This window comes from Dromiciops gliroides, chromosome 6, assembly GCF_019393635.1.
Source record: "Dromiciops gliroides isolate mDroGli1 chromosome 6, mDroGli1.pri, whole genome shotgun sequence".
Taxonomy (NCBI): Eukaryota; Metazoa; Chordata; class Mammalia; order Microbiotheria; family Microbiotheriidae; genus Dromiciops; species Dromiciops gliroides.
This window is the reverse complement of record NC_057866.1, coordinates 37,674,586-37,693,220: the sequence shown is the minus strand read 5'-3', so window position 1 is coordinate 37,693,220 and position 18,635 is coordinate 37,674,586. Positions and strand designations below refer to the sequence as shown.

At 41.5% G+C, this 18,635-nt stretch overlaps 1 protein-coding gene across 1 annotated transcript in view; it reads right to left on the bottom strand.

The window, feature by feature from the left end:
* Positions 1–12,014, bottom strand: part of CSTF3 (cleavage stimulation factor subunit 3) — a 78,716-nt gene extending 66,702 nt beyond the window's left edge. Inside the window, exon 1 of the mRNA XM_043971690.1 lies at positions 11,774–12,014. Coding sequence (XP_043827625.1) covers positions 11,774–11,800 — 27 coding nt within the window. The 5' untranslated portion in view covers positions 11,801–12,014. The remainder of the gene's footprint in view (positions 1–11,773) is intronic.
* Positions 12,015–18,635: the final 6,621 nt, after the last annotated feature.

Here is an 18,635-nt window from a genome sequence, read left to right as displayed (position 1 = left end):
TCTACCAAAACCATTTTCTCTGAAATTACCAATCTCTTAATTGCTAAATGCAATGGCTTTTTCTCAAGTCTTTATTCTCCTTGACTTCTCAGATGATCACGCTCTCCTCCTTGATAATCTTTTCTTATTAGATTTTAGAATGCCCCTCTCTCCTGTTTCTCCTATCTGACCATTCCTTTGCAGTCTTCTCCAGATAACATCCTACAACTAACTATAGGTGTCTAACAGGGTTTGATCCTGGGCACTCTTCTCCCTCCATACTACTTCCTTTAGAGATCTCATCAGCTCCCATGGATTTAATTACCATCTCAGTGCTGATGATTCTCAAATCTACCTATCTTGCCATCTTTTCTGCAGACCTCCAATCTTGCATCTTTGACTGCCTTTCATATATCTCAAACTGGATGTTCAATAAACATCTTAAACTCAACATGTCTACAACTGCATCCTATGCCTACCTTTCTCCTACCTTTCCCATTACTGCAGAGAGTGCACCATCCTCTCAGTCTTTCAGACTTAAAACCTAAGCATTCTCTTCAATGCCTCACTAGATTGTCCTGTCCTGTTTTCAACATCTCTGGAATATGTCCCTTTCTCTCCTCTGACACCATCACCACTCTGGTATAGGCCCTTATCACCTCACACCTCAACTACTGCAAGATCCTGCAAAGTGATTTTCTCAAAGTACAAGTCCAATCATATCATCCCCCCCTACCGAAAAAACTCCAGTAGCTCCCTACTCTATCCAGAATTCAATAAAATCCTTTGGCGCTCAAATCCCTCCATAACCTAGACACCGCCTGCCTTTCCAGTCTTCTTACACCTCAGCACAGAACTCTCCAATCCAGCAACACTAGCCTCCTAGCTGTTCCACAAACAGGACGCTCCATCACCTCTCAGCTCTGGGCATTTTCTCTGACTATTCCCCATACCTGGAATTCTCTCTGCCCTCATCTCTGCCTACTGGCTTCCTTTAAATCCCAAATACAATCCCATCTTCTGAAGTCTTTCCTAACCCCTATTAATTCTATTGCTTTCCCTCTCCTTTCTACCTATCCATTTATCTATATACATGTGTATGTCTGTGTGTATTATGTATGTTTTGTTTCTTGTCTCCTGTCTCCCTGCATTAGACTGTGAACTTCTTGAGCACAGGAACTGTCTTTTGTCTTTCTGTATCCCTGGCACTTAGTACAATGCCTGGACATAGAAGGCACTTATGACATTAATAATTCTGACTTCAAATCCAGGCTTTATCCAAATGTATGATAATGTGGGAAGAGTTTTAAAATACAATTAATATGCTACATTCCACAAATATGCTATTTCAGTTAGAGAACAGATATATTAGGTGGTCATTTGCAATGAAGAATCAATCATTCAATATACATGCCAACTGTTAAATCAGTTTTTATTGTGTACCTACTAGTACCAGGCATAGAGCCAGGCTTGGAGGATCAAGATAAGAAACAGATTCCCTTTCCTCACGTAGCTTATAATCTATGGAAGAAATAATATGTATACTTGAGTTGGTGGGAAGAAAAAGGAAAGGGAATAAGCATTTGTATAGCACCTACTCTGTCGCTGGTACTCTGATAAGCACGTTACGAATATCTCCTTTGATCTTTCACAACAAGCCTGTTGACTATTCTACTAGGCACTATTATACCCAATTTACAGTTGGGAAAATTGAGGAAACAGGATAAGTGATTTGCTCAACAGTTAAGTATTTGAGGCTGGTTTTCCTGACTCTAGGCCCAGTGCTCAAGCCACAGTGAGTCACCTAGATGCCTGGGAAGGGAATTAGGAAAGTCCTCACAAGTAGGTGATGACTCAAGTGGATCTTTGAAGGAGGCAAGGATAAATGCTTCCCAATAGAATCTAGGTTCCTTCAGGGCAGTGACTAGGGTTTTTGTCTCTGTATACCCAAGGCAGTGAACAGTTCTTAGCATACAGCAGGCACTAACAATATAAGGATGCTGAATTTAGTTGCATTCCAATCACAGGAAAATATCTGTGCAAAGGCAGAGATGGGGAGATAGATGCTTCTGCACACAGAACAGCAAGCTGACCGGTATGGCAGGAAGATAGAATGGAAGGAGAGTAATGTGCACAACTTGAGGACAGGCTATACCTGGATTGTGAAGGACTTTCAAAGCCAAACAGAGGAGTTTATATTTCATCTTAGCCGCAAAGGAGGCAAGAGAGCTAAGTGGAACAGAAATGCTACATGGTCAGGATGATTATTTTGGCAGCTGGATAGAGAATGGATTAGAGAAGGAAAGACTAGATGCAGGGAGACCAATAAGGAAGCTATTTTAGTAGCCCAAGTCAGATAGGATAGTTGTCATGTAAGTGAGAAATGGATGGATGTAAGAGATGTATGGATAAAGTTCTTTTCTTCTTCTTGCTTTTGTTTTTTTGCGGGGCAATGAAGGTTAAGTGACTTGCCCAGGGTCACACAGCTAGTAAGTGTCAAGAGTCTAATGCCAGATTTGAACTCAGGTCCTCCTGAATCCAGGGCCGGTGCTTTATCTATTGTGCTACCTAAGAGTTCTTTTCTAAGAAGAAATTTGAATGCTTTGGAACAGCTTTATAATGTGAGTAAATATTTCAGTTGAGGAAACTGAAGCACATAAGATAATGAGTCATTCTAAAGTACAAATGGTCTCCTAATTTAGTCATTCTAAAAATATTGATTTTCATACTATCAGGTTTCCTTAAACTGGTGAAACCAGAGCTAAAAATACTCTCTCAATATGCTTGAGACAATGGCATTTCTCAAGAAATTATTTTTATAATCAAATGCAACCTACTTTAAGTTAGTTTTGCTAACTTGTTAAGTTAGTTCTGCAAACCTAGTTATTGCATCAATTTGCTTTAAGTTACAGCATCAACTGTCATGCCCACAAAATAAAACACTTGGTGGTGCCACATGGCTCTGATCAATGCCAACTAAAATGGACAGCTGTGCCCTTAAACAGTCACTTAAAACTGCTATGTGGCGGCAGCTAGGTGATGCAGTGGATGAAGCACTGGCCCTGTATTCAGGAGGACCTGTGTTCAAATCTGACCTTGGACACCTGACACTAGCTGTGTGACCCTGGGGGCAAATCACTTAACCATTACTGCCCGGGGAAACAAACCAAAAAATTGCTCTGGGATATTAATGAAGCTCCAGCAAAACATACTAAGCTTAAAAAAAAGGCAAAATGTGTATTATAGCAGTCAAATAATAACATGACTTATTTTACAGAAAAAAAAAATTAACTTCCAAGCTCTACAAAGATTAAAAAACCTCTGATAAGTGGACAGTTCAGCTCAAAGGCTTAACTTTAGGAGGCATCTCTAGGTTCTCTAAATCAAAATGGATGCTCTGGGGGCAGCTAGGTGGAGCAGTGGATAGAGCACCGGCCCAGGATTCAGGAGGACATGAATTCAAATCTGGCCTCAGACACTTGACACTTACTAGCTGTGTGACCCTGGGCAAGTGACTTAACCCCCAATTGCCTCACAAAACAACCACAAACCAAACAAAAAACCTGGATTCTCAGCTATTTGTTTATTTGTAGAAATAATCATTCATTCCAATATTTTTTTTTTGTTCATCTATCTTTAAACCATCTTAAAGTTTTAAAAAGCAGCTTAAAAAAACTACAAGAAAAATGCCTTCTCTGGGAATGTGAATTTTAGCTAGGAGAGGAATCGAGGCCTAGAACAACGCTTCTTAAACTTTTTCCACTTACAGCCCCTTTTCGCCTGAAAATTTTTTACCAGACCCCGGGTAAATAAGTATATAAAATAGGTATACAAATCAAACATTTAATGCCAAATTTTTCATGACTCCCACATTCAGTTACATGACCCCTTATGGAGTCACAATCCACAGTTTAAGAAGCTTTGGCCTAGAACAGGGATTCTTAACTTGAGATCTGTGAATCTGTGTTTGTTTTTAATATTTTGATAACTATTTCAATATAATTGGTTTCCTTTGTATTTCTGTGCATTTAAAAACATTTCGAGAATAGATTCATAGGTTTCACCAGATTGTTAAAAGGGTCCATGACACAAAAAGGTTATTTCTTGGTCTAGAGGACAGAGAGAGCTGTCCCCTGAGACAAGACGACCTGATTCAAGTCCTACCACTGACAGGCTGTGCAACACGGAGCAAACCTCTTAACTTCTAGGCAACTTGCAGAGGTGATGATCAGCACATGTGGAGGAAGCCCCTAGTCTAGTCTCTATCCCCTTTGGCTAAGTAGTCAAAATATTAAGTTACAAGATACCTTTTGAAAATACCAAATTAATGTATTTACCATTCAGATTTGTATTCAAGATTCTTAAAATATGCTCACTTGAAACAACCCTCATGCCTGAGATTTATAAGAACAGATTTCAGGGAGTCCTTGATCTTGAGTGGGGAACAATACATAAAGTGTTTTGCACACCTTAAAAGTGTGATATAAATGCTAGCTATTATGTTTTGGAAAACAATTACATTTTATTTCAATATAATTAATTTCCTTTGAAATCCTATTTATTTTATGCATTTAAACATCATTCTGAGAAGAAGGGGTCTGTCTATATGCTTTACCAGACTGCCAAAGGCATGACAGAAAAAAGGTTAAGAACTCCTGGTTGCCTCTCAATTCACCCTTTTTTAAGGCTTTCCTTAAAGAACTCCCAATCATACTTTACAATTATCACATTAAAATAAGTAAAAGGGAAGAGAATACAATCAGTTATGTTCCTATCACAGCTGCCAGAAAGTTGTTTACTTACTATCATTCCCCACAAAGACTTACACACTACTTCCATTTTTCTCAAACACCCACCTGTTTTACCCTGATAATGACGAATGCCCTCATCTCTTACTTTACAACTTCCATTCATTCCCACACTCCCCATTTTATGGCTAACTGCCCATTTGTTTCTGCCATCTCATCCAATGGGCCTATTGTGGGCCCTTAATGTAATTATCCCATTTTTCTCAGCTTCACTCTCTATAAGCAGCCTACTTCACCTTAGCAAAAGGAATTGGCCTCTATTACTGAAATAAATTTCTTACCTCATCACCCTACCTCCTCCAATCCATCTTTTCCTCCCTATGGAATGTAAGCTCCTTACTACTAGAGCCTACTGTTGGAATTATTTTGCCTTTGTATCCTCATTGCCTAGCACATAGAAGGCACTTAATAAATGCTCATTGAATTAAAATCCTATTAGTGGCTTCACTTTTGATCATTTCCAATTTTTCCTGTATATTGCTTGTGGGTACATCTCCCTCATTAGATTGGGAGCTCCTTGAGAGCAGGGGCTGACTGACAATGCTCCAAGTTTAATCTTATCACAAGCTGTGATCATTCCATATACCATCCCAGTTCAAAAAACTCTAATTGCTCTCTACTGCCTACTGAATAAAGTCCAGGTTCCTACAACTAATATTCAAGGTGATATTTACATTTTCTAATCAAGTCAATAAACCTAAATCTCTAAAGCAAAGGGATACAAAAATAAAAAATAAAACAGTCCCTGTTCTCAAGAAGCTTATATTGTAGAGTTGAATCCAGAAGGAAGACAAATTCTGAGAGGCAGAGGTTAAGAAGTACATTTCAGTTATGGAAAGGGGTTTGTGAAAATGCATGGAGCAGTATAAAATAAGGTTTAAGATAAGTGGGAGCCAACTTATCAAAGGCTTTGCAAGCCAAACTAGGGAGGGAGAAAGGAAGTAATGGAATGAGACAGAGAGATTTAATCAAGGCAACGGGAAGCCACCAAAAGTTTTTGAGAAGGAGGGTCATATGCTTAAACCTGTGCCTTAGGAAAATTATTTTGGCAATTGTGGAGAAGATGAACTGAAGAGGGGACAGACTGGAAGCAGAGACTGAAGGCAGAAAGGCAGTACAGTGGATAAAGTGCTGGACCTGGAGTCACGAAGACACCTGAGTTCAAAACCAGCCTCAGATATTTAATAGACCTGTGACCCTGGGCAAGTCACTTAACCTCTCTCAGATTCAATTTTCTTACCTATAAAATGGGGACAACAAAAGCACCTACTTCCCAGGGTCATGAACCTTAAAGTGATAATACAAATATTAATTATTCTGTTGTTACCTAATGGAATCCTTATAAAAATACCAGGCAAGAAATGATGAGAGAAGGGGCGGCTAGGTGGCGCAGTGGATAGAGCACTGACCCTGGAGTCAGGAGTACCTGAGTTCAAATCCAGGCTCAGACACTTAACACTTACTAGCTGTGTGACCCTGGGCAAGTCACTTAACCCCAATTGCCTCACTTAAAAAAAAAAAAAAAGAAATGATGGGAGAAGAGGAAGGAGGTGTGAGTGTTTAGACTTTAGTAGATGACTTAGCAACTGATTAGATATGGATGATAAAGGAGAGGAAGACCAAAGGAAGATTGCAAGGTTGACTTGGATAATGTGGGGAAGGACTATGACATCCTAAACAGGAATAGAGAAGTTTGGAGTAGAAAGTTTAGGAAGGGAAGATAAGCTTTATTATTTTGGATATGGTGAGTTCCAGATGTCCACAGGACATCCTAGAGAGACATAATTTGGCCCCATACCACCTTTCTAGTCTTAACTCCTTTAATTCCCCTTCATAAACTTCCCACACTAGACTATTTGTCTACCCAAATATTCCTGTTTCTACCTTTGTGCTTTTACCCATAGGACTCTCTCCTTATCCTCTATTACCCTCTGCAAATTTGATTCCTATTTATCCATCCTTCGGCTCCAGTTCAAAGACATTATCTCCATGAAGCATTCCTTCATCTCCCTACTTGGAAGTAATTTCCCTCTTCTCTTCCATATTCTAACCACTCTGTATGATTATATACAACAAGCTCCTAAATTTTAATTCTAGCTCTGCCACTTACTATGGGTTTCTTTGACAAGCTATTTTAAACTCTCTGAGCCTTAGCTTTATTGCCTATAAAATGAAAAGTTTGGAATAAATAATGTCTAAGGTCCCTCAAATTCTAAATCTATAATCCTATGAGAACTCCCTTCTCTCACACATATACTTCTACCTTTCCCCACACCCTTCACACTAGTCAGGTTTTAAAACTCTGGTAATTGTTGAAATTTCTTTTGAATGCTGATGAACATATATGAAGAATGTAACCTTTTCCTCAACTCATTAAAATATAAATACAATATAAAACACGTATGGCTTTTAAAATTTCCCTCCCTTGAATAACTTTGCATGCTTTGATTTTTCACTAATACAAAATTAAACATGCTTTTTGGCCTTGAATGCTGTACTTGAGAACCGTTAGTAATTTATTTTGTATGTTTCCTCCTCTCTGTGCCTTTGCAAAGACTCCCCACCAAGGCCACTGGATGAACACCTTAATGACTAAGATGTGCTCACTTGGATGACCTGTTTCATAGAACACTTAGTTTCCTTTAAAGTTCAGTCCAAGCTCCTCTCTCTCAATTCCCCCTTCTCTTGTAGTGCTGCCCTTCAAAACTGCCTTCTATTCTGTTTTACAAAACTGAAGCTTGAGGAGAGCGTTTCATTTTTCTTTTGTTTTTTTATTTCCATTGTCTAGCAGGGTCTAGAGTTCTTCAATATTGCTTGTTAATTGATTATATAACAAAACACTCCAGACGGTAAGGAACTTTTAAATATATACATATTTTAATGCATACTTTTAAGTATTTTCTTCTCTAGAGGATGATGAAAGATAATAAAATAAGCTTTCTTTCTGAAGGAAGGAAATAGAAAACAGCACAACAGCTGCTCAGGAAAACATGTCTTGGGGGTTAATCTTTTGCAGACTAATTTAAGTTCAGATGCCAACCTCCCCAAGACATTCAAAGTAAAGAATTGAACTCCAGTTCCTTACAAAGACCTGCCATTTCTGTTGGTAAAAAGTCACTTCCTAGGTACAATTTTGTCTCCATATGCAGGCAAAGGCAGTGAATATTAGTATTAGACGAAGAATCACAAGCCTTTGATGTTTCATAAAAATGACTACATAAAGCACATTCTACATAAAGCTCTACTTTATCATTCACTAAGAAAAAGAAAATAAAATTGCTGACACTACTTAATATTCTAAAGAGATGAGAAATTCACAAAAAGCACACTCTACCGTAGTTATAATGGTCTCCAGACCCCCAGGGCTTGTGCAACTCCTCTCCTAAACCTCAGGCTCCTGAAATTATTAGTCACAAGGTCACCACTCATTTCAAATAATTAACATTAGGATATAAGAAAGTTTATGACATTTCATTACCAGTCTTATGCAATGCATAAGTCAACAATTTTTCTCTGAGGCAGCCTAACACCAAGTGACTAAAAAAATCTACAAACCTTTCTCTCTCCCTCCTTTACCATAATCCACATCACTAAAACACTTTTAAAAGAAAAATATCTATTCTATACACTGACAATATAATTGGGTCTTTTGCAACATGTAATCAGAGTAGGATCACATTTTGTACCACACTTTTTACTTAACATTTAGCCATATATCTGACCCTTTTCAAAATCAATTCTGTTTTTTAACTAAGTTTTTTAAAAAACAATTTATACATTTCCGATAATTTCATGTCATCTCAAGCAAGTTATTCTTCCTTAACTCTTTTTCCTTCCCCTCAAAGTTCAAACTGATTGAGTTATCCATATCCTTCTTTCTGAATTAATCACTTCCAAATTACTTTTTTACTTTGTTAGAATGAACCTCTAATCCCTAAATATGAATGCTCCCTTTGGCCCTCCTCTCTTCCTTCTATACACCACACTACTAAGCCAGTCTAGCAAGTTCATTCACTTCCTCCTTTATCAAAATCTCTAGTCTCAACTTCTCAGAGGTTTGGACTGCCTACAGCTATTTTCATTTGAAATTACAGGTGCACTTCACACTCAAAATTCCCCAAACTAAGCTCATTCATTCCTCCTAAGCCTATTTTTCCTTCCACCTTTTCTATTTCTCCCTGTGGCACCCTTCTCATCCAGTGTCCCATCATCCTAACCCTAAACTTATATTTGACTCATATCTACCTCACAACTAATCCTAACAGGTAAATTAGGTTAGACAAATCCTGGTCGAGTCAAATCTATCCCCAAACATCTTCTGCATAGTTGCTTTCTTCTTTTCAGGACCACCACCAAAATCATCTGCCTCGGATACTTCTGCACCTCGAGTCAACAAACATTTTATAAATAAATGCAAAGCACTGAAAATACGAAACAAAGCTGGAAGAAACCCTGCCCTCAAGGGGCTTAAATTTTCCTGCAGAGGACTTGTGTGCCTTCCAATTATTTCTTAATACCCTAAGCAAGAATATCTTATGCAGAGATTTGGTCTTGTCACTCATCTGCACAAAAATCTTCGGGGCCTTTCTGGTCTATAATCTCATGTAACTTCCCTTCACATATTCTATGCTACAGGAAAATTAAGACAAAGTTCGCCATGCCTAAATCATAAATTGTGCTCTCATACCTCCTTGACTTTGCTCAGGCTTTTTGCTATAACACCATACCCTCCCCATCTCTGCCAGCCTGCTGAACTCTTACCTAAACACCGAAAGATTTAAATATTCTTCTTGGATGAGAAAAGTTTATCTGTCTTAGAGCTCCAGTTACTTAACTAGCTTTCCCTCACCCTTTTAAACTTCAAAAGCTCAGTACCTTCATCTATAAACTGGAATTAGTATCTGTTTCAGAGGGCTGAAATCATTTATATTAAATTGTTCTATAAAGCACATTCTCAGTCTTCATCCTTCTTAACATCTTAGCCACTGACAATATTGACCACTCCCTCCCTCCCCACTTCCTGAACACTCTTACCCCTTAGATTTTAATGATACTGGTTTTATTTCAGTGTGACCACTCCTTTACTGGATTATCACTTAGGTGCAGCCACCTAATCTTCCGGCTTCTCCAAGGCTCTGTCCTGGGCCCTCTCTATCTGTACACCCATCTCCCTTCGTAATTTCCTCAGTTCCCAAAAGTGCAATTATAATCTCTACACAGATAACTCCCTATCCAACCCAAGACCTTTAGTCAGTCCCACACGATTAACTGACTGCTGAACAGATCTCTCAATACCTTCCCTTCAAAGAACTTATTATCTTCTCTATTCCTCTCCAAACCTGCCCCTTCACCAGATTTACCCATTTCCTTTCACCAAACTTGCATTGAGGACACCTTCATCCTTCCAGTAACCCAGGTATGCGATCTTAGAGTGATCTTCTCTGTCCCTCAACACCACTCCCACTCAATCCTGCCTTTACAAAGTGTTTTGCAATTGCTCCCTTCTTTCCACACACACAACCACCACGCCTCTCCAGGACTATTAATCTCCCGGATTGCAGTCTCCTTTCTCTAACCCAGCGGCCAAAACCATCTTCCTAAATGCAAACACTGAATCCTATCACTCCTCTACTAAAGAAACGTCATCGGTTCCGTGCGGCCCCGAGGATAACAGACACTTTCTTCAGCAATTCAGAACCTGCCTCCAGCTGCTTTCTCAAGCTCACTACACACGGTCCCCCTAACCCGGCCTTCTTGCTCTCCCTTCAGAGGCCTCCCCTTCTCCACATGTTGCAATGCTCTCCCGCTCCAAATCTGTCGGGGAAGACGCCCTTCTCTCCCGTGAGCCACTTCCTGTGGAAATGTCTTTCCTGATGCCCTGGGTTCTAGGGATACCCGTAAGAGCTAATCTGCGGAAGAAAGGAAGAAAAGGAGGGGGGATGGACAGAGGAAAGAAGAGAGGAAAGGAGGAGACCAAGGAAGGGAGGCTGAGCCTCACGACCACCCGGGGGGCAGGCACGACCACCACTCCTTCCACTTTACACTCGAGTTGGCGGGTCTGAGGCCGCCTCCGGCCTCGGGGATCGGCCTCCCGGCCACGGGGATGGTAAGCACGGACTAAGGGGCGGATCGGTCAGTTTTCGCACCTGCCGCCGAAATGGCTGCTACCGGACGCTCTGCCAGCCCCACCCAACCACCACTGGGCCCCACTGAGGGCTTTCGCTCGGATCGGCACCAGTACCGCCACCAGCAAGGGCCCCCTACCCCGAAAACGCCCGCTCCTTCGCTTCCCTCCGGGCTGAAGCCGCTCGGCAGAGGGCTTCCGGCCACGCGGAGGAGGAGTCGGCTCCCCCAAAGGACCCAAGGACGCCGCGCGGAGAGCACGGCCCCCGCCAGCTCCTGGGGCCGACTCTCCTAACCTCAGCCCACAAGTCCTCAGGCCCGACCGCGAGGGGCGCAGGCCCCTTCGCTTTTTAAAGGGCCGGGGGCGCCCCCGAAGCCGCCCGGGCTTTATGCGCTCAGGTCAAGATGCTCGGACCCACAGTGACGGGAGGGGGAAGGGAGGGGGCTGTGGAACATGGCAGGTTCCTGCCCTCTCGACTATTAAATCAAAGTTGGCTCTGAGACTCCCCCCGAGAGCCCTGCCCCCCACGCACCCCCATGTGGCTACTCTAACACCAACACCGGTTAAAAAGTTTACCCGCCGCTCCTACGGGTCCCCGGAGGAGGACCCGAGGTCCGGGCGGGGCTGCTTTTGGGGTCGTCCCCCTCGGCCTGACTCCGCCCCCTCCGGGCCCACGCGCGGCTCGGCCGGGGATCGGGGCGCGGCCCCCTCCCCAGCTCACCCACCCCCAAGCTAGCCCCCTAACCACGACCTAGACACGCCCGCAGCTACTCGCGTTTCCCCGCCCCGCCCCTTCCCCACCCGGCCGGGCCCCGGCTTAGGGACCGGGGCCATGAGGCCCCACCGGCCTTCCCCTCCTCACCTGCTCGGCGGCTCCGTCGCCAGACATCGCGCCGGGTGCCTGGCGAAAGCGTACGAGCTGGCCCGCGGCACGGGGCTAGAAGGAAAAGAGAAAAAGGAAGCTCGAAGTCACCTCCCGAAAAAAAAGCGGGCAAGGAGCCTGTCCCCGGCGGGCGGCTCCGGACCGCCAGTACCCGCCGCCGCCGCCACCCACTCTGAGAGGAGCCAAAATGGCGGCGCCCCGACCCTGTCAGGGGCCTGAAGGGAGAACATCCGGGGCACCGCGGGCCGTCGTGACGCCGGCAGCGCCCTCACGCGGCACCTAGATAACACAGGGGCCTGGCGAGGGGGCGGGGCGGTGAAGCGGCTTCTGGTGTCTCTGACGTCACCTCGTTCGGCATCCTCGCTCCTCCCTTCCGGTTACGAGGGAGCCGGCAGGAGGAGAAGGGGCGGCTCGCTGAGAGGAAGAGAACTGACTAGTCCTCTATTGTAGGGACACAAGCGGAGGGCACTTGCCCAACCCTCCCATTTGACGGATGAGGAAATTGACGACCAGAAGGGCAGTATTAGTAAAGGACCAACCACTGGATTTCGGAACAAAGAAACCTGTACCTTTGACACTCCCTTAGGTCTAACCTCCAATATAAACACATTCTCCGACCCTCCCTTAATTCCAGACCATCAAGGCAACCGATCAAACCCCGATACGGAGGGTGTAAAGGCGCACTCGTAAAATTTAACGACCGGCTCTAGAGCTGGCCCAACACCTCCTGATAAAGGGACCTGCCAAACGTCCCAAAAGTAATACGGCCCAGACCTAGGACGGGAACCCCGGGCTCCTGGTTCCTCTCCTTCCCCTCCCCCAGGGTTCTTGTTACCAATGGCTTATTTTTTTCTTTTCTTTTTTGCGGAACAATGACGGTTAAGTGACTTGCCCAGGGACACACAGCTACTTAAATGTCAAGTGTCAGTTCGGATTTGAACTCAGGTCCTCCTGACTCCAGGGCCAGTGCTCCATCCACTGTGCCACCTAGCTGCCCCCTTACTCTATTATCTATCTTATTTCACACTCTCTCTCTCTTCAAAAGGGATTTGGTTCTGTCTGTCCCCTCCCCCAATCTTCCCTCTCTTTTGCCCCTCTCTCTTTATCCCCTTCCCTTCCTATTTTCCTGCAGGGTTAGATTATTCCACCCAATTGGGTGTGTGTGGTAATCCCTCTTTGAGGCAACTATGATGAAATTAAAGTCTTTGAGCCTATTCTGATGAGTGTAAAATGCATTTACTGCCCTGCTCCTCCCCCATCTCTTCCCCCACTCCATAAGCCCTTTCCTGTTTCTTTCATGTGAGATTTTACCCTATGCTACCTCTGCCTTTCCCCCTCCCCCAGTACATTCCTCTCACCCCTCAATTTTACCCTAAAGATGTCATCATGGGGCAGCTAGGTGACGTAGTGGACAAAACATCCACTCTGGACTCAGGTGGATACCATCCAAAACCTGGCCTCAGACTCAAGACAGTCACCTACTGCACGACCCTGGGTATGTCCTCCAACTCCAATTTTTTATGGTTCTCTAGGGTCTTGTATTTGAAAGTCAAATTTGCCATTCAGTTCAGGTCTCTTCATCACGAATACCTGAAAGTCCTTTTTTTCATTAAAGTCTCATTTTTTCCTCTGAAAGATTATGATCAGTTTTGCTAGATACGTGATTCTTGGTTGTAATCCCAATTCTTTTGCCCTCTGGGATATCATATTCCATGCCCTCCAGCCGTTTAATGTAGAAGCTGCTAGATCTTGTGCTATCCTGACTGGGGCTCCATAGTACATGAATTCTTTCTTTTTGGCAGCTTGCAATATTTTCTCCTTGACCTGAGAGCTCTGGAATTTGGCTATAATATTCCTAGGAGTTTTCCTTTTGGGATCTCTTTCAGGAGGTGATTGGTGGATTCTTACAATTTCTATTTTACCTCCTACTTCTAGAATATCAGGGCAATTTTCCCTGACAATTTCTTGGAAGATGATGTTTAAGCTCTGTGTCAAGATAATGGAATGTGGTAGATAAGGGGATTTAAAAGGCGCTGGAGATTAAACTAAACTGATTGAATTAAATGAGAGTGACTAACTGCTGACTAGATTGTAAGCACATCTGGCTGGTCCTTAAGAGGGTATTGTTCTCAAAAGCTAAAAACTTTGAACTTTACATGGAGACCACCTCCGGGTCCAGTGAACCAATGAATTTGAATGACACTAGCCAATAGGCTTGAATAACCTCCCATTTCTGGGAGGAGAACATGAAGGAGGAAGTTGAAGCTGGCGGGGGAGTTTTTCCTCTTTTGGTTGGAGATATCACCATGGTAGAGGACTTCAGGTGGGAGTTTAGGAAAGCTAGGATGTCCATGCTATAAGAAATCTGTTCTCAATCTTTCTCTTTCCTTTACTATCTTTTAATAAACCCTTAAAAAACCTAAACTCATTTATCAGTGATTTTAGCCAGTTTCCCCCACCCCCCAAACTGGGGGGACAGATTAGAACCCACATTTAGAATTTTAAAATTACACAGTTTGGTGACCACAAAGGGACTTGAAACCTCAAACTTCTGATCTTTGCGAAACAAGTTGGGTAAGAAGTAAGAAATTTTATGTTTGTAAGTTTCTCCTATTTTCATTGATTCTATGTGCCTGTCCCTTTAAGTTTTCAATTGGGTTTCTTCTACCTGCTAAGTACCTCCTAAGTACCTGCTTTTCTCTAACTTTAGTCTGATTAATCAAAGGGGGATAAGATCATTTTAATGCTTCATTTTTGTGGATTTTCTATTTTGATTTATCTTTACCTGCTTTCACCTTTAACTAATAACTTTATAAAGCATTGGTATTATGAAAGGACCAACAGAGAAAATAAAGGGGTTGAAGAAAAACAACCCACAATTTAGATTTTAAACAACACAGCTCTTTCCTTGATCATGGTTTTCAGGTAGACCAATAATTTTCAAATGATCTCTCCTGGACCTATTTTCCAGGTCACTAGTTTTTCCAAGAAGATATTTCACATTGCCCTCTATTTTTTTATTCATTTGGATTTGCTTTATTGTGTCTTGGTTTCTCATAAAGTCACTAGCTTCCATTTGATACTGTGTACAATGTTCTGGTTCTGCTCATTTCACTCAACATTAATTCATGTAACTCCAGGTTTTTTCTGAAATCTCCATGCTCATCATTTTCTAGAACCTTTTAAATGTCACAACAGGGAGTTAAGAAGACTGGAGATCAAATCTGATCTCAGACGCTTACCACCTGTGTAACTCTGGGCAAGTTACAAAATCTCTGACTTAGTTTCCTCATTTATAAAATGGGGATAATAATAATACCTACCTCTCAGGGTTGTTATAAGGATAAAATGAAATAATATTCATAAAGCACTTTGGAAAACTTAGTGTTTTATGAATGCTAGTTTATTTTATCATTGTTGTTATTGTTTATCATCATCACCACCACCATCATTATTATTATTATAGTGTGACACCTTACCTGAGCTTTAAAGGAAAGAAGAGATTCTAGTAATACAGAGATGCGGAGTTTGACCGTGAAAGAGAGGAGGGATTCAGAATGATAGCTGGTCAGATAAATCAGTGCACAAGGTAAAGATCCTTTGTATAGAGAAGTTAGCATGCTTATGGAACTGCAAGGGTTACATTTCTACAAATATGCTTAGTTAAATTGTCAGGGGGAGGGAGGGAAAGCCCAGCCAAATCTGACAGTAGTCATTGAATCTAATTATACCCAATCAGAGACCAAAAGGGTAGGCAAATGCTACTGATAGTTTTGTTATCCGATTATAGGTTATTAACTGAGTAGGATGTTTAAAATTATGTGGGTTTAGACTTCAAGAAATGTGTAAGCACAAATTATGCTGCTTCTCTCTTGCAGCTATTTTAAGGGGCAATGCATCATTGCCTACATACTATATATATTAGGGGATCCTTGTGTACCACAGAGCAGCCTCTGCTTAGGTAAGAAAGTAGGTCCTACAGAATAATCACTGGGAATACAGAAGAATACACTCTTGTCCTGGTCCCCTACTCTCATTACTATAAACTTCCCTGAAATCTAACATTCTCTCATCCTTTCATTTCAACCAATTCAGCAAGCTTTTATTAAATGCTTCTTCTTCTTCTTCTTCTTCTTCTTCTTCTTCTTCTTCTTCTTCTTCTTCTTCTTCTTCTTCTTCTTCTTCTTCTTCGTGGGGCAATGGAGTTAAGTGACTTGCCCAGGGTCACACAGCTAGTATGTGTCAAGTGTCTAAGGCCAGATTTGAACTCAGGTCTTCCTGAATCCGGAGCCAGTGCTTTATCCACTGTGCCACCTAGCTGCCCCCTATTATGTGCTTCTTGGGTAAAAGACAAGAGATGGTAAGAATATTTTTCATAAATTTCTGGACATCAAAAAAATCTTTGGTGTGGGAGGAAAGGGCTCAAGGTGGTATACAAGTCTTCTAATATTTCTATTAGATTGTAAGTTCCTTGAGGGCAGGGAATTTCTTTTGCTTCTTTTTATATTCCTAGCCCTTAGCACAGTTCCTGGCACATTGTAGGCACTTAATAAATGTTTGTTGAATTAAATTGAACGTTTAATTTTGGGTAATACTCAATTTGTGAAGTAGGTGTTATTAATCATAATTGGGAGATTTCCAACAACTTCAGCTTTTCAATAAAATTGCTTTGAAATTCTGAATTCAATTCAACAAACATTTATTAAGGGTCTGTTACATATGACACTCTGATGGGTACTGTAAATACAAGGACAATTACAAAAACAAAAAACCAACAAAAACAAAAACAATCTTTGTCCATAAGGAATTTATATTGCAGGAATATAATAACACCTACACAAATATAATCTAATTTGAGGAGGAAGAAAGGACTAAAAATTAGGAATCCTGGGAAAAGCTTCCTATAACTTTGCTTTATGTTTGGATCTCTTTGGCAGTCTGGAAAAACATGGATGCTTCAGAATAATGTTTTTAAGTGTATCCAAAAAAGCATTAAACCAGTTATATCTAAAAGCACTTATCAATTTTCTTTTCTTTTGGTGAGGCAATGAGGGTTAAGTGACTCACCCAGGGTCACACAGCTAGTAAGTATCAAGTGTCTGAGGACGGATTTGAATTCAGGTCCTCCTGAATCCAGGGCCAGTGTCATATCCATTGCACCACCTACCCACCCTTAATTTTCTTTTTTAAAATAAGTTCATGGACCCCACAGCTAAGAATCTCTTGCTATAAGAAATACAACTTGGGAAACTGCTCTCCACATTCAGGAAAAGAACTATGGATTCTGAATGCAGGTTGAAGCATACTATTTTCACTTTTGTTGTTGCTTTATTGTAATTGTTCCTGTTTATTCTTTCTGTCGGTTTTTTTCCTTTTGCTCTGGTTAATGTGGAAATATGTTTAACATGATAGTAATGTATAACCTTTATCAAATTGCTTGCTAGCCTCAGGAGGCAATAGGGAAGGGAGGGTGGGAGAAAAATTTGGAACTCAAAAAATATCTTTACTGTAATTGAGAAAAATTATTTTTTAAAAAATCCCCTCCCCTCAAAAAATAAAAAATAAAACTTAAAAGAAAAAAAAAAAGAGATACAACCTGAGTTGAACTTTAAAGAAAGCTAAGGGATTTTATGAAGGACCGGTGAGAAGTGAGTGCATTCTGGGCCTCTCACCTGTGCCAAGGCCTGGAGAAGGGAGACAGGATGCAGAGCTCAGAAAATGCCAGGTTGGAAAGGTTGGCTAGAATGTGGAACTGTATTCAGGGAAGAATTGGGAATTGCATTACATAGTACCAAAGCTGTGCACTTTTCTGGAAGACTTAACCTGGAAAGTCCGTTCTTGACCCCTGTGACATTTTCTTTGGAAATGAATTAATCTTTCAAACATCAAGAAGCAAGTTCATCTTCTTGATTCTTCCTTTTCCATTTATTATTATTATTTTGTTTGTTTTTTAATTTTGGTGAGGCAATTGGGGTTAAGTGACTTGCCCAGGGTCACACAGCTAGTAAGTGTGTTAAGTGTCTGAGGCCGGATTTGAACTCAGGTCCTCCTGAATCCAGGGCTGGTGCTCTATCCACTGTGCCACCTAGCCACCCCTTTCCATTTATTTTTTAAAGTCCAAAGCCTAGTGTTTCAACCCTTGATACATAGCAAGAAAAACATTTCTCAGGCTTTTTGCATTCCCAAGATAACACCAATGTTTGCTTTAGGTTAAAAAGGATGCTCTCAGATTGTTCTAGTGCTGGGGCCGTTGAGAAGTTAGGAGACAAGTTCAGAGTCACAGAGCTGGTCTATGTCGAAGGAAAGAATTGAGCCCAAGTCTTCCTCATTCAGAGGCCTGCTTTCTTTCTCTTAACCCCCGCTGCCTTTCAAAATAGAAACTAAATGTTAAAAACAACATGTAAATGCACAAAAGAACAGTAAGTCTGCTCTCCACTTATGAAGTGTTGCATAAGAAAAATGGTTCAAATTGGGCTATGGTTCTAAAATTAGAGCTCTTCGAACGGGGGTATATCTTTATCTCTATACATATATGCACCTATATCTATAGAGCTACACCCATGTACAACTACATAACGAAAGATAATTATAGAAAATCAAAATGTAACAAATTTCCTATAAAACCGTCATATTTTAATATCACTTTCAATTCAAAGAAAGGCATTTTCCTCATTAAAAAATCATCCCTGTTCTCTTTGTCTCTTTTTTTATGATTTCCTAACAATAGCACAATTATCGACTGCACTTCGTTTTGAACAAGCCAGATTGGGGGGGGGAACCCAATCTATGTTCAGACCAATACAATATTTAAAACAATCATTTTCCTCTATGATACCCTCCT